Source organism: Quercus robur, chromosome 3, assembly GCF_932294415.1.
Source record: "Quercus robur chromosome 3, dhQueRobu3.1, whole genome shotgun sequence".
Classification (NCBI taxonomy): domain Eukaryota; kingdom Viridiplantae; phylum Streptophyta; class Magnoliopsida; order Fagales; family Fagaceae; genus Quercus; species Quercus robur.
The window spans coordinates 67,688,167-67,709,476 of NC_065536.1; the positions used below are offsets into that span (position 1 = coordinate 67,688,167).

Sequence of the window (21,310 nt, forward strand, 5' to 3'; positions counted from 1 at the left end):
TTATTTATAAAATTATTTATTTTAGGAAAGGATTAGAAAGGTTTTAGAATTTTCAACAAACAAAGCTTTTTTCTTTTTTCTTTTTTCTTTTTTTCTTTTTTAAATACAAGATAAAATTTCTACTCTAACTTAATCTAAATGTGTATGTGTGTGAAACTCCCTCCTGGAGACTTGAACCTCGGCTCTTGTCCCTCACACAAGGGTGTGCGGTGGTTAGGTTTTTTGTTTCAACAAACACATGTATGTGTCTTCAGGTTAGGTTTTTTATTTTTTATTTTTTATTTTTTAAAGCCCTTTTTTTAGCTTATTTTTAAGTAAATTAAATAAGCTCTCCAAAACTTAAGCCTAACTTACATTTACTTCTTGTCAATTTGAAGATAATCAATGGATGAATAAATTATAGGAACTCCAATGGTGTGTTTGGATTACATAATTTGGGTATTTGAATTGGGATTTGGGTGATTAAAATCCAACTATCTTGTTTGGGAAGTTTAAAAAAGTCAAGGATTTGAATTTGATAAATCCATCAAATATTTAAAACTTTTAAAATGTTTGGATTTGAAATAACTCCTAAAATCAATGGATTTGAAATCAAAGCATTTCAAATTTATTAATTTAAAATACAAATTCAAGTTTCCAATCGCAACCTAAACGAATTAGGGAAAAGAAAATAAAGAATTAAAAAATTAAAACACTAGCTACTTCTATGCTTTGAGGGAAAATCTATGTAGGCCTAAAACCACATTGTCCCTCATTTATGCGAGATTACTAAGAAAAGTGCTTGACTTATACATTATAGAAAAAAATGTTCAATCAAGTTATAATTATGACTTTTTGTATCATAAAAAATTCGTAGTCTGGTGACATATTTCAATTCTCTTTATGTGGAAATTTTGGATTCAAATCCCCTTCCCCACTCGTTGTAAGCAAAAAATGATTTTTATTTTTTATTATAGCTTATATTAGGTTAATTCCACATGGTACATTCAATCCACGTACAATACAGATTCATTGGGTATTATACCTTTAAACTAAAACAAAATAATTGACCATAATAAAAGTCGAATGCAAGATTTCAACCTAAACCTAACAAGGTTAAGGAATGTCCAAACCTTTTCTACAAAAATCATTATTAGGATAGGTTATCCAATTAATCCAAAGTATTATTACGATCCAATCTCTACTTTCTAAACATACATAACAGTTCTAGAATGGAAGAAGTTTTCCTGGAATCTAGCTTGAAGGAATACCTTTCAACCATTAAATTAGATGACCATTCATGTATTAATCATGACTCATTAAGTAATTTAAATAAGTAATGTAATTATTCATAGATAATGTGATTAAAAATACATTTGAATCATCACAATGAGTTCAAGAAACTTTCTTCCCACTTGAAAATTATGTGTTTTAAACACATCTTCAAGCTTTACTGTTCTAGTGTTCTGTGGCTGGTTGAAAATTTTCAAATTCGAAGTGGAATTCAAAATGACAAGTAAATTGCAAGGCCTCTAAACCATATGAAACCACAAAAATGGCTTGGGAGTAATCTAAACAAAGTCAAATATCCTTTTGGATCTGTAAGATTTTCATTCAACTTCCGGAACATATCAGAATCAAGGGTATAAATAAAAGTAGCTGTGGCAAATCCCAATTGTGAGAATCAAATATTTTAGACCCCAAAAATTCGAACCAAACCAATAATAGTACATTTGTACAACAAGAAGAAGGTGCCAATCCATAGAAACCTGTAAAGAGCCTTATAGCTCAAAGGTATTGTCCACTCTCTGTTACGTGCAAAATCAAGAATGGAATTCCCCCTCCCTTTGTTGTAAGTTGTAACTATAGAATTATAAATAAAAAAATAAAATCCTCAAAGAAATGAAGATATTTTTTACTAGATCCAGAAAATTTATACTCTATAATAAATTAGGACCACCATTAGTCATTTGCCCCAATACATACTGCTCTCATTTACCAATTTGTGGTCAACTTGTCAGCCATGAGCCATCCACTGGAAAGTCTACAATAGCCAAAAATCAATAGGATGTGCCAGCAGTGCTGGTAGCCTTATCTCTAACCATTGTCTTGACAAAAAGCTCACCAGCTCTATATGAGGATCGGACCTGTAAAATGATTACAAGTAGGAAACTCTGGTAAGGATCTATTTTTTAAAATCCAAAGTCTGAAAAGCTTGGGCAAATTAGTAGCTCTTGTCATTCCAGAAATTAGTTTGGACTCATTGGAGAGAATTTTCTTTTTATATTTTATTCTTTCCCTAATGCATCTAGTCCATGCTCATATGTACTAGTCAGATAATTATTTAAACCAAGATACATTTGGAAAGGGAAAGTAATCCTGCTAGTCCATTTTGCTGGCTGATTTGTATTTTTTATTTAAAAAGAAAAAAAAAAAACATTTATATGAGAATAAAAGAGAAGGACTTTATCATCATATAGTTCAAACTGCAACAGCTAACTTACCAGTGGTCCACTGGCTACATAACGAAATCCAATGGACTCCCCGTATTCCTTCCAGAAAGCAAACTTTTCAGGGGTTACATATTCTTTGACAGTGAGGTGTAGTGGAGTTGGCTGCAAGAATTGTAACCACTTTCAAGTTAATAAGCCTATCAAGAATGAGAAAAATAGAGCTACTAGCCACTAGGTTTAATATAACCTCAGGCAACCTGTAGACAATTCCTACTTTCTGAAACATCAGAATTACCAAAAGCTAACTAGTGCCAGATCACAGCCATCTTCTTTTTTTTTTGTTGTTAAGTAGATCACAGCCATCTTTAAGCATTAAATAAGATTACGCTCTGAAAATATTACAGGCCCAAACTTGGGCAGGAGTCAAGTTATTAAGATTCCATTTTTTATGGACCCTAAGTTTCAAATTTCACTGTCATGACTCATGCATTAATCTCCCAAGCAAGAAAGAATGAACTACTGTATATCAACTAACCTGTAAATACTGTCCAAGAGTCAAAATATCAACATCAATAGCCCTTAAATCAGCCATAGCTTCTTTCAACTCATCATCAGATTCTCCAAGGCCCAACATTATAGAAGATTTTGTTATCATGCCCTCCTTGCTGATTTTTGCATGTCTTAAAACTGACAAGCTTTGTTCATACCTGCATTTAAAAAGGGAAAAGAAAAAAAAATGCAAGAGTTATAAATAGAATCAGCAATCATATACTCAGAATGGGGAAAGACAATCTATGAAAAAAAAAGCTATATATGGGTTAACTATAAATTCTGGAATCAACAGACTAGGTCTGCCTGACAATGCACATCCAAGTTATTATAATTATCTCATTTCTCAAAAAAAAAAAAAAAATTTATTATAATTATCTGTTCTAGCTCATCAATTATCAGTTTAGGGTGTAACTCATTAAAAGTGCATCTATAATTTCTTAATAAAACAGACACCGACATAGACATATACAAATAAACAAGCACAAGGCAAAAACTGAGATATTAAGTTAAACAGAACAGGCTTGCCAGACTGTCTTACAGTTGTCAAAGCATTCCAAAGTTTCTTATCTCTATAAAATTTCTTGGGTCATCACCCTAGATTCTTATAGTTATTAATTCAAAACTTCTTTTTGGAGGGAATACGGTGGCAACTGAAATATCTAATTTGGCAAAGGTCAGGAAAATAACCAAAAAAGGGAAACATTGATGGAGCATAACAGAAGGGACACGTTGATAGACTCAATTAACCCTAACTGATATTATTTAAAGTCTCCCCAGCACAATTTCTGCTTCCCAATCCAAAAGGAAAGAGTTCAAGAAAGGAAGAAGCTCAATCCTACTTGAAAAGGCATTGGGAGGGGAGCTGGGCAGCACTATTGAACTTATAGTCAGTATGCTCCCATTTTGATCAACCTTAAAGAGGTACTATTCAATTATCATACCTCAAGTGCTTAATTATGGTAATCAAATGTGAGAGTATTGGGATAATTTGACTGACAGCTACTTGAAATATGGTTCAGTCTACTTAATTGTTGACATGTAAACAGCTCATGATAAGATTGAATGTGGCCACACGGCTTTTGGCCACACGTTCTAAGCTCATAGGAATGTGGAAAATGGGTGAAAGTAGTTGGAGAAAAATAGCAGGTGAAAAATGTATTTTTAGCTTATTGTACCAGAGATAGTTCAATGGCTAGGCTAGCTTCATGCATGACTAAACACATGAAGAGTACTCACTAAAGTGGGAAGTTTTTGTGTTACCAAATAGTTAAAATAGAGAAGAAGGTAGTGCAACTCTTTGTTCTTGACATCCATGAAAGCTCCAGTTCCTATTGGAATCAGTGCTATCACCAGGTACAAAGTATAAACTTTCTACATGTGGCAGATTCTTCTTTTTTAAGAATCTGCTTCATTTACAAAATCATTTTCTTTATTTGAAAAGTAATTAAAATGAATCCTTCATCTGAAAAAAACCAAAAGAGAGAGAGAAATCATACTCTAGTATTCTACTTGTGCTTTTGTGGTTCACAATTCGCATAAGCTGCCCATGCAATTACAATGTTGTAACTAACTGATTTTCATCCAAACTCTAATATATATGTATGAATTCTTTTGCAAAAGAGAGGAGGCCAAAAACTTACAATCAAAAGGTCCAGAGTCCCCTCCCCTGTACACAAACTCTGAGCTTGTTTACTACCAAAACTGGAAACTGAGATATAAACTTATCTCACCTCTAATTAGGTATTGTCTTCTAAATGAACTACTGAATCTGAGCATCATGTGTTGGTTGATATTTGTATTTCTTTGCAGAATATCAAAAGGCATTCTTTTAAAATTTAATGTTTGCAGCTATAAACCTAAAAGATCAGGACAGAAAGAATCCAAACATAGCAAGAGGTGGATCACTTGAAGAGTGAATTATCTGGAGTCAATACTTGGACAGCCACTTGAAAGTTGATAACAATTGAGGACAAAATTTTGACAAATCTTGATCCCATGTTATATCTAACTCCTACTACACCTATTCATGGCCAATAATAATAGTGAAATATGCTTTTATAATAACTTCTACCTACAAATGAGTAACAGATAATGAATAACCATACAGCAAACTTAAGCAGAAAGATGACAAGTACCGCAACTCACCCAGCCCTAGGATCTCTGACAATTCTCTGGAGCCGTTTCACAGTCTCAATGTTGTGGGCAAACACATCCAATCCTGAGTGTACCAGAGCGTCTACAGCCTTCAAGTCCCCCCGAAAATCAGAAGTTAAACACTCAACCATGATCTCAGGCTTGAGTTGCTGCAAAAGAGTCATATAGTATCCAATCTATTCTCATTCCAACCCCTTTTGTGGTAATTTGTATAACAAAACCAAAAATTGGAGAGCACATTGAGATCATCACCTTCATAGCTTTGACGGTTTGAGCAAAATGCCCACTTCCACCATCAGGTAGATCATCACGATCTACACTTGTTAGAACAATATAGTCCACACTGTCAATATTAAACACAGAATTTCAAATTATGAAAGTAGCATTTTTAAACTTCTATGATAGATAAGCATATATCGAAAAGATGCACATGATATGTATACAGCCTAAGTATGCATCATAATTAACCAGTGCACCTGCAAAGACATTAACTCAACAAAGTCTCATAAACGTTCAAGGTTATTGTAAGTTCCAATATTTTGCAAATATTAAGCTACCAATTCCAAAGTCTTATAGAGCAAAATAAAAGTGGCAAGCATCATCATTATTAAATCCTTGTTCTGAATATGTATAATGGGCTGCAAAAATTAAGATAAATAAGCTCTCCAAACATATCAGATGTTGAATGCTGACAGAATTCTTAATTTTACACTTCCTCAAGATGAATAAGAGGACCATCATAGCCCTTGATTAAGGAGCTATAAATGTACAAGAACGAAGTTACAATAGTCTAGCAAATATGAATGCCAAATCCTCATTGTTCCAAGCTCTAAAATATCACATACAATATATTCAAGGACATCAAAACACATTAAAAAAAATTTAAAATTAAAAAAAATAAATAAAAAAAGAGCACCCACTTATAAGATGTCATTTAGGAAAAACCATATTCAGGAACCTTAAAATACATTTTGAGGTTTGAAAAAAGAAAATATATAGTAAATCTTCCTAAATTGCAGCTTGCAACATTGTGTTTATAGTGTAGCTATTAATATCATAACAAATGATGAAAACGCCAAGTATTTTTAACTTTGAAGAAGACTTAGATAGCCCCATGCCACTTTGCAAGCAACTCCCTAAATGAGTCTTGCTCACTGTATCTCACTATAAATCATAGATAAGAATGTGCTCAACAAGTGTTACTCGCTCACTGTCATAGAAATGGTCATTAGTAATTAAGAAACATATTCCATTTCTTAATCAAACAACCAACAACAACTCAATGCTAGTAATAGTATAGATTTTATGGTCCATCTAAGTACAGCACATTAAATCAAATAAAGGGTCCGGCTAACAAGTGTTCTAAGCGCACAGGCTAAGTAGTATTAAAAATCAATTATGAATGGTAATGCATGTCTTTCGAAAGGAAAAAGAAATACAATTGTCGATAATTCATGGGATCACATCCACAAATCCAAGGTGATTATGCATGCTTTTCTAATATTTGGTTTTTCTTTTCTATTTTCTACAAGTTACACATGCAGTTAATGGTTTTATGACTCCACTTAAAAAGTGATAAATTACCACTTATCCCAAAACCTTAAACCATTAGATAATGATAAATCCAATCATCTAATTATAATTCTAGCACTCCCCAATCCCCTCGTGTGTACCCATACTTCCTGTTAATAAGTAAGGCCCAACACATAAAGATTTTTAACTTTTTAAATTGGAGGCAATGTGAAAACAGGGAGGTAGGGACCAGACTCCCTTGCTCTAATATTTTTACTAAACATTTAACCTTATAATAAAACTGTAAATTCAGGGTGTGTAAAGTGCTTCAAGTACCTTAAAAATCTCTTAACAGAAATTGCCAAACTTTTGGAGCTATTCAGTGTTCATGCTTTATAAATTCAAAGCTGTAAAACACTATCCATTGTAATTTGTCAAACACTTAAAACGCTAAACAACTTTTCAGTTAAAACTCTATATTGCAATGCAAAATGGGCACTGAATCATTTAACCACTATTCTAACAGAAGGCGAAGTTTTTACGACATACCCCCAACTTGCAATAGCCTCAGCAGTATGCTGTGGCTCCAAAGGATCAGGAGGAGCAGGGTTTCTACTAGTTTTGACAGCACAAAATCTACATCCACGAGTACAAGTATCCCCAAGGACCATAATAGTTGCAGTTGCAATACCATCTCCACCACCATTCCAACACTCTCCAATGTTAGGACACTGAGCTTCCTCACAAACCGTGTTGAGCTTCAAGCGTGAGAGTGAGTCCTTGACCTCATTGAACCTCTCACCCTGAGGGGCTCTCTGTCTCAACCACTCTGGCTTTTTCACATTTGGGTCTCTCCCTGTGTGGGGCCCCATTCCTCCTGGGTATGGCCCATTTGTTGGGTTCGATAAAGATTGTGTTTTTGCTGCTGCTGTTGTTGTTGTTGATGATGATGGAGAATTCAGGGACTCACAATGAATTCTGGTTCTGGTATATTTGGAATGTGGGGGTTTTGGAAATGGGGTTTTTGGGATTGGAGAAGTTTTATAAAATGATTGTTGAATCATTGTTTTTGTGTGTGTGTGATTTGATTACGATGACGAATCTGGGATTTCACGAGAGAAAGAGAGAGTGTTTGTGTTTTGTGTGTGTAAAAAATAATTCCAAATTTGGTGTTAATATGAGAAAGGAGAGAAGTGGCAGTTGGGGGGGCTTTGGTTTCTCCGTGTGCCTGTTTTTGTTGGTGGGTTCGGTAGTTTCAACTGTATTTTCTACTCCAAACCAAAACACTTTGTTTGTTTTTTATTTAGGCAAACCAAAACACTACACAAAAATGAAAACAGCCTTTTTAAGGAAGTAGAAAAACCTTATGTCCAAAACGAGATTAATGAATGTAGGCATCGGTCATCAAAGTCAGCCCCAAAAGCGACAAATCTTGCTCTTCTCATTCCTTGGCTCATTGTTACGCAGGATCGATATCTCCTTGCCAGATCCTTGAATTGTTTCTTTTTATTTTTTGCTAATTGTTCCTTTTTTGGCTTTGTTTTGGATCTCTGTAAGTTCAATTTATGTGCAATTATCTTTTCTTAATGTACACAATTTTTTAAAGTATATAGATAATTTTGTAAATACAAATTACACATTTTTTTTTATATGTATGAACATTTTTCTTCACAAATTATATTTAATATACAAAATCAAAACCCTAAATGTACACAAATTTTCAACAATTTTACACACGTACTCATTTTTCCGAATAATGTACACTATTCTATATACGGAAATGCTAACGAATATTTCTAAGACATTGGTTAATAATTCATTTAAAGAAAGTTTTTATAAAATAAAAAATAATAATAAAAAATTAATTTTTTGATAATTTTTTTCATTTTCCATAAAAGTGGTGTCAAAACTTTTCTAAAATAAATTGTTAATCAATGCTTTAAAGGAACTCGTTAGCATGACTCTTCTATATATCTAATGTTTACAATTTTTTAAAAAAATGTATACAATTCTATATATTTATCGTACATGATTTTTCAAACATTGTACATAATTCTAAATATCTAATGTGCACAATTTTTTTAAGAATATTTAGAATTTTGTACATTCAACTTACACAATTAATCAAAGAGAGATGCTACATTTACAACATTTTTATAATAAATTACATGTGGTTAATTGTTATTGATTCAAATTTAAAACTAACACTAAGATTACTTTTTTGCCCCAACAATAACAACCAGTAACAACCTGCCACTTAATATTTGTTGTAAAAATGTTGTGGACATATCATTTCTCTTGATCAAATAATGTACACAATTCTGTTCATTTAATGTACAAAAATTTTCAAAGAATGTACATTGTACACAATTCTATAGATTTAGCGTACACAAATTTTCAATTATTATAACAATTATGTACATTTAATGTATACAATTTTCCAAATAATGTACACTATTCTATAGATTCAACAAATAAAATTTTTCAATAAATGTACACAATTCTGTATATCTGCACGTGCAAGTTAGACTAACAAACTTGTAAAGAAAAATGAGAAATGGATCTAACAGTACATTTAAGTGAAAAAGCTCAAGGACAATAAAAATGGCAACTTCAACACTTTAACATCTAGAGAAATGTAAAAGCGATACAAGGAAAGTAAAGAAGGCATGGAAAGTATGTGGAAAACCCTTTGGAATGGATGAAAAACCACAGGTGAGCAAAATGAAATATGTCCCACACTCTTAGAGCTCTCTATTATGTGAAAGTTAAGGTATTCCTACAATGGTGATGTTCTTCCCAGAGAAAGCCTCTCTTTTTACCTCACTTTCCTACCCAAACTTTTGCCTCTTTCTCTCTATCTTTCTAGGTTTTTGCCCTAATTGTTCAGCAACATGTTCCTCTTATAGTATGAGGAATGTTGATAGGTACATAAGGACAAATGTCAAGCCATGATTCCTCCATTTCAAAACCTAATGCAACTATTGTACTATATTATGACTAGAGGAGAGAAATGGCACGCCAATGTTAGGGTGGTGGGATGGAGGGCGACTTTACTACAACATGGGGAGCAAGCTATAAACAAGGAAATGGACATCAGGAAGGATGCATTTGTCCTCAGCAGTGGTCCAACACAAGCTTAACCAATAAATGGTGTTCTATAGCATCTGACCATAGGGGGGTCGCTATCTCCCTTTTACATTAGTGCTGAGTCTCCATGCCAGGTGCATTTTTCACCCTTCCCCAAGATGGTCACAATGTTGGCACAAGTCAAAGATGCTTTCCCTTAGCTAATGTTCTCCTTCCTTTCCTCATAGCTAGCCCATGTGTAGGCCGTGTCAGCACTCACACATACTTTGGCTCGTGTAATGTATAATATCTAACATACATAATTTCTCAAAAAATGTACATAATTTTTTACATTAGACATACTCAAATTTTCAATGAATATACTGAATTCTATACATTCAATGTATACAAATTTTCAAAAAATGTACAAAATTTTATATATCTAACGTACAAAATTTTTCAAAAAATTTACACAATTCTATACATTCAATGTATACAATTTTTCAAAGAATATACTCAATTTTGTAGATTCAAAGTATACAAATCTTCAAAAAATACACAATTCTGTTACTGTAATGTAATTTAATTTAGGTTTTCTTTTTATGTTTGTTATGTAATTGTTGGTATCATTATTTCGTTGAGTGTAAATTTGTAATGATCCTTTACCTCTCTTTAATAGTTGTGAAACCTTTTCCATTGCAATTTAATCCTACGGTTTATTGGTTAATATAGTTTTCAAGGCTGTATGGTTGAATTTAATTAAAAAAGCTAAAGTATAAGGGGGTGTCCATTGGTTGAGTTCAGGTTCAAAAATGACTAACCCAGTGCTGACTGTTGATGCTCTGGTGTTTGATTGGCCGATACCCTTTGATGAGTGATCAGATCCAATTAGTTTAATTGGTATGACACGGTGACAACAAGGAGTAAATATGTAGAGTCATGATAATTGGGGGAGAATGGAGGTCTAAATATACCCCCCCCTTGATCTGGACAGAGATCTTTAAATGTGGGCAAAGACTTATGGATCTTTGTTCTCCTTTGTAAATAATAAGTGATCGGAACAAGTAAAATGTGTCATATTCTCATCTCATGTGGCAAATCAGACACTTGATCCGATATAATTGAGTTCCATTATCTTAATTGGTAAAATTTTTTATTCTAAAACAAAGGATTTAAGTGCAAATCCTACTTAAACTTAAAACAATAAATTAGTATTTTATCCATAAGTTTGAATTTTACTATATTTGTTAACTCAGCTAGTTTCATGAAAAAGTTTAGAGACACAAATAATTTGACATCTACCAATATGACAGATTGTTAATGATAGGTAAAAAAAAAAAAGTAATCATTACTAGATAGTCAGAATAAAAATCAGTAAAAACTTATCAACTCAACTAAAATGTTGTTAAATTTGTTATGTATGAAGCATTACTCCATCTTGTATTACAATGAGTGGGTTACATCTTACATAAAATTCAATCCAAGGTGGGCTGAATCTTCTAGACTACCCGGCCCGGCTCCATCTGTTTCTTGGAGAGAAAGAAAGGAATGTCCCATCTTTCACATAACACTCAGAGATAGAAAAAGGCATTTGGTGGGGATGGATTGAATTGAAAGTGAAAGAAAAGAATAAGAGAGAGAGAGAGAGAGAGAGAGAGAGAGAGAGAGAGAGAGAGAAATGGAGGAGGAAGTGAAGAAATTGGTGGAGAAGAAGAAGGAGGAGGTTCCTCCAAGATGGTCACGCTGTTGGCACAAGCCAAAGATGCTCTCGCTTAGCTAACGTTCTCCTTCCTTTCCTTACAGCTAGCCCACGTGTAGGTCGTGTCAGCACTCACACGTACTTTAGCTTGTGGAACATACAATATCTAACATACATAATTTCTCAAAAAATGTACATAATTTTTTACATTAGACATACTCAAATTTTCAATGAATATACTAAATTCTATGCATTCAATGTATACAAATTTTCAAAAAATGTACAAAAATTTCACACAATTCTATACATTCAATGTATACAATTTTTCAATGAATGTACTCAATTTTGAAGATTCAATGTATACAAATCTTCAAAGAATACACAATTCTGTTACTGTAATGTAATTTAATTTAGGTTTTCTTTTTATGTTTGTTATGTAATTGTTGGTATTATTATTTCGTTGAGTGTAAATTTATAATGCAATTATCCTTTACCTCTCTTAAATAGTTGTGAAACTTTTTCCACTACAATTAAAATCCTACGGTTTATTGGTTAGTATAGTTTTCAAGGCTATGTGGTTGAATTTAATTAAAAAATCTAAAGTATAAGGGGGTGTCCATTGGTTGAATTCAGGTTCAAAAATGACTAACCCAATGCTGACTGTTGATGCTCTGGTGTTTGATTGGCCGATACCCTTTGATGAGTGATCAGATCCAATCAGTTTAACTGGTATGACACAGTGACAAGGACTCCTTGATCTGGACAGAGATCTTTAAATGTGAGCAAAGACTTATGGATCTTTGTTCTCCTTTGTAAATAATAAGTGATCCAACAAATAAAATGTGTCATATTCTCATCTCATGTAGCAAATCAGACACTTGATCCAATAAAATTGAGTTTCGTTATCTTAATTGGTAAAATTTCTTATTCTAAAATAAAGGATTTAAGTTCAAATTTTACTATATTTGTTAACTTATTAAGTTTAATGAAAAAATCTAGAAACACAAATAATTTGATATCTGTTGATAGGACAGATTGTTAATGGTAAATAAAAAAAAGAAATAATCATTACCAGATGGTAAGAATAAAAACCAGTAAAAACTTATCACTGTTGATAAATTTGTTGCGTATGAATCATTACTCCGGCTTGTATTACAATGAGTGGGTTACATCTTACATAAAATTCAATCGAGGGTGGGCTGAATCTTCTGGACTACCCGGCCCGGCCCCATCTGTTTCTCGGAGAGAAAGAAAGGAATGTCCCATCTTTCACGTAACACTCAGAGATAGAAAAAGGCATTTGGCTTTGGCGGGGATGGATTGAATTGAAAGTGAAAAGAAAAGAATAAGAGAGAGAGAGAGAGAGAGAGAAATGGAGGAGGAAGTGAAGAAATTGATGGAGGAGAAGAAGAAGGAGGAGGTTCCTCCAGCTCCAGGGGCAGGAGTGTTCAAAATGAAAATGAAATCACTTGCACTTTTGAATCGCAACAAATCCAAATCCAAATCCAATGCCAATGCCAATGTCATTGCCCTTTCCCCTAAACCCATTCCTCACCTCTCTTCTCTCGCCAACTCCGTCGTCTCTCGCTGTTCCACGTAACCACCTCTCTCTCTCTCTCTCTCTTTCAATTCATATATATATGATCGTGTTTGTGCATTTCTTCAATTCAATCTAGGATTAGGGTTCTTACATTTCCATTTTGCCTAAACTTTTCGTCATATCTAATCCATACATAGCTAAGTTGATGTTACAGTTTCTGTTTTGTTTTTTTAACATTGCACTGCCACTTAGTAACTTTCCTAAAATATTATTTTCGCACCTAAACTTTAAAAAAGTTTATTTTTTCGTCCCTAAAGTAATGAAAATGTTAAAGCTTATCAATTTTCAATTTTAAAAAAGTTCATTTTTTATCCCTCTTTAAACTATTGTAAGAAGTTTTGACGAAAAATGGTTTTTTTTTTTTTTTTTTTTTTAAGTTTAGGGTCGAAAAGCTATATTCATGCAAACTTTAGGGACAGAAATGATAATTTTAGCCTGGTAACTTTTTTGTTGGATTAATGTTTTTGAAAATGTTCCACCGTTGACAGTTGAAAATTTTGAAAAAAAAGTAAACATTTTTATACATGGAATAACTATTGATATATAAAAAAAAAAGGGAAAGAATCTGTTCAATATAAAGTAATTAAATGGTGCATATTTCGCAAACATAGAGTGTGGTCAAACATTGGATTTGTAATTAAATTAAAAAGAAAGGAAAGAATTCATTCAATATTAAGTATTCAAATGGTGCGTATGAACCTGAATTATATAACCACAGTGGAGTTGTATACACACATTAGCAAAGAACCAGGGTTGAAATCTTTGTGTAATTTCGGAGGAACAAATGATTTTTTCTTTGACTTGTGCTTGATATACATTGTTAGCCTACTCTTTATTAGGCTTTGAATGTCGTTGAGATCATTGTTTTTTACTCCTCAGAATCCAATTTCTAGCATTTTAAGCTTTTGGGTGTGGTGATTCTCTGATGTAGATGACTTACAGATGGTGTTCTGTACAAGTATGCCCATTATGTACAAATTTCCAGGATATATGATTCATCTAGCAAATGTTGTTTTACTACCAAGTTCAGATTTATAAAAGCCACAGATTCAACTTGACTCGTTCTTGAATTCAGGCTATAAATTTATAAAACCAACTAGATAAAGGGTGTTCTTGGCTACCAATTTATTCTCCCAGTTAGAGCTTTGTACATCCAACATATATTCACTGATTTTAGAGATGTTCTGTTCAGAATTCAGTTTTCTTCATATGTTTGATATGTTAACCATATCGTTCTGGTTAGCTTCAAGTGTTGATTGATATAAAATGAAACTACATAGGTACCCTCTTTTCTGCGAAGTTTCTTTCCAGAAAACATGGAAAGCATTTTGTTTTAGTTTTTCTCTTTTCTATAAATGTCTTAACATGCCTTAAAGAAAGTTTTGGTTGTGTTGAAAATATCATTATTTGGTTGTGTTGAAAACATATTTAACTTTGTTGCAGGATCCTTCAAGTCACCACTGAAGAACTAGAGCATCGATTTGACACAGAGCTACCAGAGAGCGTCAAGGAACGTCTGACTTATGCAAGGAATTTTTTAGAATTCTGCTCATATCAAGCACTTCATCAGTTGAGTACAAGTCCAAATTTTTTGAGTGGCAAGGATTTTCGTCAATTGACGTACGACATGATGCTTGCATGGGAAGCTCCCAGTGTTGAGAGTGAAACACTAGATAAAGTGAGACAGCTTATAGTTGTTTTCCATTGATTTTTGTAAGATGTGTTGAATTATTTATTAAAGGACCCCTTTTTCAAAATTTATCTTAGAAATTTGAAGATTAAAGTTAACTTTTGCCACTTTTAAGGGCTTGAAGACATTGCTTAAACTCATACCATTCAACTGTAGGAAAGTCCTTCAAGTAGTAACCAGGAAATAGAGGAAGAGGATGGGTGGTCACTATTTTCTTCAAGTTCTACGACTTTGGCAGTTCAGGTTCTTTCATCATCAATCTCCTTATTGCTCTGTCCACAAGTAGCGTATTGTAATAATATCAGGTGCATGGGTATCCACATTTATCTTTTGTACTCTCCATTAGGTTGATGACAAGAAAACTGTTGGGCGAGAGGCTTTTGCACGAATAGCTCCTGTTTGTTCTGCTGTTGCTGATATAATAACAGTCCACAATCTTTTTGATGCACTGACAAGTTCTTCGGGCTATCGACTTCATTTTCTTGTATATGATAAGTACATTCGAAGCCTTGACAAGTATGATTCTTCTTCTTGAGTGTTATTAATCATGTGACTATAGGTTCTGTATGTTTGTGGAACTGTTCTCCAACTCACTTTGTATGGAGATATAGTGAGTGATTTGGCTAATATATTTCCTCACACTCGTCTCTGTGACAGTTTTCTATTTATCACTACTGGTTTATAATTTTTTTCTTTCTTTCAATCCACATTACTCTAGTATATTGTTGATTCTATCTATAATTCCACATGGTGAGTAATAGGAGAAGACTACAGCAACTTTGATAGATGTGGAAACTCTATTTAATTTAAGTTAAAATTGTTTTCTGCCCAAAAGAAGGGGAAAAAAGATGCGAAATTCATAAATGATACAAAAATTATAAACTGTCAGATGATTTGATAGCATGTAAACAGATATATACCACGTTCAAATGATCAAAAAATAAATGGATTTGAAGGATCATCCACATGATGATTTGTTTCATTTGAAGGAGACTCTTTCAAGAGAAATAAATAAATAAATAATTCTGTATTTTTGTTTCTCTTAATATTTTTGACTTAACAGTATGCTACTTGAATGTTTATACATGTATCATTATTCTCCCGCAGAATTATTAAGGCCGCAAAAAATGCATTGGCCCCTGCAATTGTAAATCTTCAGCTTTCTGAAGGAGAGATTGTCATTGATGTTGATGGTACAGTTCCTACTCAACCAGTTTTGCAACACATTGGAATCTCTGCGTGGCCTGGTGAGTCATTGTATTCCTGAAAGTGGAACAAATTCTTGAGTTTTAATCATCATAGCCTTCTACTGTTGATTTGAAAATATGTGACTTAGAGCTAGATTGGATCCTGCATGCATGATTGAGGGCTCTTGTGTGCCTACCGTAAGGGACCAACAGATGATGTCAATGATTGAGGAGGAGAGAGGAGAGATGCACTCCCTGCTTGTGAATGTGCATGTGTGGAGGAGAGCCCAATCCTTAGCTTATGTTAGTGGGTGTATGTGTATGTGTATGTGTGCAGCAGAGACGTCTTCGCAGTGCCCATGTGGCACCTATATGGCAGGTGTATCAGCAGAAATGAAATCATGTGTCTAATATATCAATACATTCAGTACTAGGTGATGTTGTCATAACATTATATGGCCAGGTTGTCCACCAAATATTTATGGTTCATTGTGTCTTCTTTAAGCCAGCTCTTAGCTATAAAAAAATAGGATGGCTTTGTCCAATTATCTCAAATATTTATTTGTTTTGGTAAGTTTAAAGCTTGTATTATGTTTTCTGTAACTTTGTAGTCGCTAACCAATCCAAGTCATGAACTTATTTGGAAGACTGATCATGTCTTTCAATGATTTTTTCATTTTATATTCTTTTATCTGGACAGCATTATCAATTGAAATTCTATCTGTGTAGGGCGATTGACACTGACCAATTATGCTTTGTACTTTGAGTCGGGAGTTGGCTTATATGATAAAGCTGTTAGATATGATCTGGCAACAGACATGAAGCAGGTGATAAAACCTGAATTGACTGGACCACTGGGTGCTCGTCTTTTTGATAAAGCTGTGATGTACAAGTCGACATCTATGTATGTTACCTGAATGCACAACTTATTTATTTATATAAATCATGACCTTACTCTCACATCAGTTTTTTTTTTTTTTTTTTGGTTCTTTTAATAATTCTGTTACAGAGAGGAGCCTGTTTATTTGGAGTTTCCTGAATTTAGAGGCAGTTCTCGACGTGACTATTGGTTGGATATATGTCTTGAGATCCTGTATGCACACAGGTTTATAAGAAAAAATAAACTTAAAGAAATTCAGAAATCAGAAATACTTGCAAAGGCTATTCTAGGCATATTCCGTTATCGTGCAGTTAGAGAAGCTTTCCGCTTCTCATCATCCCATTACAAAACCTTACTTGCTTTTAACCTAGCTGAAAGTCTTCCAGGGGGAGATAAGATTTTGGAAACTTTGTCAAGTCGCTTGGCACTTCTGAATGATGGTGCTGGAATTGCAAATGCAAAAAGGCAGTCGACACTATCCCCAACAAAACAGCAGCCAACGTTGTCCCCAGTTTCACTTCTGGCACTTAGTCAACTTGGATTTGTATCAGGAAAAGAAGCAAATCTAGATGGACAAGCAGTAATTGTTGGAGACATCTGTGTTGGGGAGACAAATCCCTTGGAATTGGCAGTGAAACAGTCATTATCAGACACAGGGATGGCTGAAGCTGCTCAGGCAACTGTGGACCAAGTGAAGGTGGAAGGAATTGATACAAATGTTGCAGTAATGAAGGTTAATTATGATTATACCAAATTTGCTTTCCCCATCAAAAATACTTTTATCTCTGTTTTGTTTTCAGAAATTATGAAGCATGGAAAAAATAGCGGGAACAAAGAGCTTACAATTGTTAAATGTTTCTTAAGAAACATAACCATTCTTTGTGCTTTTTTTATTCCTTCCTCATATTTTCAGCTAGGAAGCACGGACAATTTATTTAGGGTGCCGTACCCGTGTCGTACTTGTGTCATAGCAATATCGTACCGGCTATTTCATGTTAATTTTTCAGAAATTGCTCATGTCGCTGTGTCGTATCCGTACTTGTATCCATGTCCATGCTTCCTAGATTTCTAGTGCTTTAGATTCAGAAGAGCTGGTGTATATTTTGTAATCTCAAAAATTGGGTTTACTTAGCTTTCCATAGTGGAGAAAATCAAGGGAACTTTTTCCTTGCCTTTGTTCAGGCTCAGATCCTTATTGATCAATTAGACCTTGCATAGGCAATAAGCCCTTGATCAATTTTATTGAATCAAGCAATCCGAACTGTCTAATCCTGTGCAATAGGTTGAGGAAGTACTGTTTATGTGAATTAAGTTACTAAATGCACAGCATGGGCACTAAGCATTGCATGTTTGTTTGTTCGTTTCTATCTTTCTTTCTTTTGATCATATAAGTTCCAATGGATTGCAGTTTGCAGAAACTTTATGGTGCGGACACCCACACACGCTTGCAAAAATTGCATGCTCAATGGGGTTCTATTTTCATTGATAGCTGTGGTTCCTTTTAGAGTCACTATGTCTGTAGCGCTTATATGATGGAAGTTCCATTTTTTTGTTTTTGTTTTTTGTTTTTATCATTCAGATGATTGTTTCTGTTTGTAGGAACTACTGTATCCCGTTATAGAACTAGTTAGCCGCTTTCAAATTTTGGCCTCATGGGAAGACCCTTATAAATCAATGGTTTTTCTGGTGATGATTAGCTACATTATTATAAGGTAACTTGACCTTGACTGGAGCTTTGCATACTTGACTTTCCTTGTTGATATCTTTTCTTTTTTGGGCTGAGCACACTGTCATTGCACCAAAAGTGCTGTCAATTTTCTAATATGGTGTAAATTTATTATCTTGGCTTCCTGGTTTGACATTTAAAAGCTTAAGCAATACCTTTGACAAACAAAGCAATGTGACAAAATGGTTAAATACAAATGCAGGGGCTGGATCAGGTATATATTGCCAGCCTTTTTTGTGTTCGTTGCAATTCTCATGCTCTGGTGCAGGCATTTTAACAAAGGGAGGCCGTTAGAAACCTTTAGAGTAACAGCTCCCCCTGCACGAAATGCTGTAGAGCAGCTGCTGACATTGCAAGATGTCATCACTCAAGTTGAAGCATTAATTCAAGCAGGGAATATTATTCTCCTGAAGATAAGAGCTCTCTTATTTGCCATACTTCCACAGGTATATATTCCCTGGCCAAGCTTTGTTTCCTATCAGAAAAAAAAGTGAAATTGAATACTGAGCATTCAGCAAATGCTTTTATTGGGCATGGAATTTACCTGTGGATAAAGAGGAAGGTTTTGCACCTGATTTAACCTACTTTGTATTCATTCATTCTGCTTTTCTTCCTTCACTGAATCATACATACATACATACATACATACATACATACATCTTGGGCATGTGCATAAGTGATGATTATACAAGAGTTCTCTTGTTATAAGTGTTACTGGAATCACTTGCAGTTTCTAACATATGTTGTACAGCACGCATGCCTTTTGACACTAGAAGTTGCTCTAGAAACTTCTACTTTAAGAGTGCTCTACAAGTCATAAGCTTGTCACACTACAGGCTTGTCATTAGGTAGAAAGTCAAATCTTGATTATCCATTGGAAAGAGACATTGTAAGTTTAACCGGTATGAAACATGATCTTGATGTTGCACTTAAATATTTATCCAGACAATTAATTCCAACTGCATAATATGCTCTCTTTACTTGACGTAATGGGCGTAGGCTGAAAATAAAGTTAGTTGGAAAGCGCTAAAATTTTGGTGTCCCCTTTCTAGATTTGCCTCCTAATCACACATTTTGCAGTTTAGATGAAATTTTTCGTATTTTTACAGGTCATGTAAACAAATGAATAGACTTCAGCTGTATTGATTGAATATAAATTTAATAGAAAATTTATTTTTTAGCTGCTGCCAGTTTATGATGAAATATTGTTGTCTGTTTTCAGGCCACGGAAAAGGTTGCTCTACTGCTGATTTTCATTGCTGCAGCATTTGCATTTGTGCCTATGAGATACTTGGTTCTACTAGTATTTCTAGAGGCTTTCACGAGGGAAATGCCATACAGGAAAGAAAGCAGTGACAAGTGGATAAGGCGGGTTAAAGAATGGTGGATTAGAATACCAGCGGCTCCGGTTCTGCTCATTAAAGTTGATGAGAAGAAGAAAAGGAAATGAAAATTGCTTGTGAATGGCAAAGTCGACGCCACTTTCAAATGACAGTCCTTGCCACGATGTACTTGTGTAATGTAAATAACTAGGATACACGTTTGATGAATTCTTCCTGTACCAATTTCTATGTGAATAGGAAACTCTCTCTTCTCTCTCTCTCTCTCTCTCTCTCCCCCCCCCCCCCCCCCCTATATGCAATAATTGCTGCGCTTTCCTCACCATTTTGGGGAGTACCTTCAACTCCGTCAAAGGCTGACGATCTGAATTAGCAATATGATGTTAAATTTGAATTTGAGGATTAAAAATCAAGAGATTTGCTAACAATTGCTAGTATAAATTGGTTTATGAGTTTTAGTGAGATGTGATTGATTACCTGAATAAAAGTAGTTCTGTTTAACATGCTACCCCTAATCATTTCAAATAAATGTGTACCAGTTCAAAAATAAATGTGATTGATTACCTGAATAAAAGTAGTTCTGTTTATAATTTGGTATCACTTTGAAATTGTAAAGGCCATAACTCCAAACTGGCCAACGAGTTAGGCAAGAACAGAATAACCTACGTTATATCATCTAGCATTCGCTGCACTCCCACAGAGAGAGAGAGCCAACGAGTTAGGCAAGAACAGAATAACCTACGTTATATCATCTAGCATTCGCTGCACTCCCACAGAGAGAGAGAGAGAGAGAGAGAGAGAGAGAATTATATTCACTTTTTTATTTTATTTTGAGAATAAAAAAAACTGACATTAAGAAAAATTAATCAAAATCAGCCAAGAGTACATCAGTTAAGTGAGAAGGAGCACTCTTCATCCACACAGAATAACTACTAACATGTCTCGCATGTTTAGCTTAGTTATGAGTTGCAGAATTAGCTAATCTATGGGTGTGAGAGAAAGAGATAGAGCTGAAAGCAATCAGAGAAAGTTTAGCCGCTGAAATCAAATGACCAAAGGAAGCAAAGAAAACCTCCACTCTTCAAGGCTTTTATGATGACCTCGGAGTCCCCTTCAATAATGACTGAACGAAGACCCAACTCCAAAGCAAAGGAAATGGCTTTGACAGCTGCCAAGGCTTCCACCTCATCTGAAGATTGTGGGATATGAACTTTCTCAGACACAAATGCAATAACCTGCCCTCGATGGTCATGAACAATCACCCCTAAACCTGCTGCATTGATATCCCGGTATAGAGCCCCATCAAAGTTTACTTTGATAGAGGAAACGGGTGGAGGAAGCCAACGGATTTGTGATGGAGCTGGAGCTAAAAGTCGGACAGGAGGAGATGAGAGAGTTCGCTGAAAATCCTGGAGAGCCTGAGATGCCTGGAAAAAAAGTTGGGAAAGCAGGCAAGTAGGATGCTTGAG

At 34.4% G+C, this 21,310-nt stretch overlaps 2 protein-coding genes across 2 annotated transcripts; one reads left to right on the forward strand and one right to left on the reverse strand.

Annotated features, from left to right (window-relative positions):
* Nucleotides 1-1,654: 1,654 nt before the first annotated feature.
* LOC126719053 (lipoyl synthase, chloroplastic-like) lies at nucleotides 1,655-8,108 on the reverse strand. Its single transcript, XM_050421598.1, has 6 exons — nucleotides 7,200-8,108; nucleotides 5,391-5,481; nucleotides 5,130-5,287; nucleotides 2,968-3,139; nucleotides 2,484-2,594; nucleotides 1,655-2,126 (listed from the first exon to the last, which is right to left on the reverse strand). Exons 1-6 carry the CDS (start codon nucleotides 7,712-7,714, stop codon nucleotides 2,040-2,042), a joined length of 1,134 nt encoding a protein of 377 aa, XP_050277555.1. The 5' UTR covers nucleotides 7,715-8,108; the 3' UTR covers nucleotides 1,655-2,039.
* Nucleotides 8,109-12,586: 4,478 nt separating this feature from the next.
* Nucleotides 12,587-20,101, forward strand: LOC126719054 (uncharacterized). Its single transcript, XM_050421600.1, has 10 exons — nucleotides 12,587-13,014; nucleotides 14,462-14,696; nucleotides 14,865-14,951; nucleotides 15,055-15,224; nucleotides 15,816-15,955; nucleotides 16,625-16,799; nucleotides 16,905-17,508; nucleotides 18,375-18,487; nucleotides 18,704-18,947; nucleotides 19,724-20,101. The coding sequence occupies exons 1-10, from the start codon at nucleotides 12,791-12,793 to the stop codon at nucleotides 19,949-19,951; spliced, it is 2,220 nt and encodes a 739-aa protein (XP_050277557.1). The 5' UTR covers nucleotides 12,587-12,790; the 3' UTR covers nucleotides 19,952-20,101.
* Nucleotides 20,102-21,310: the final 1,209 nt, after the last annotated feature.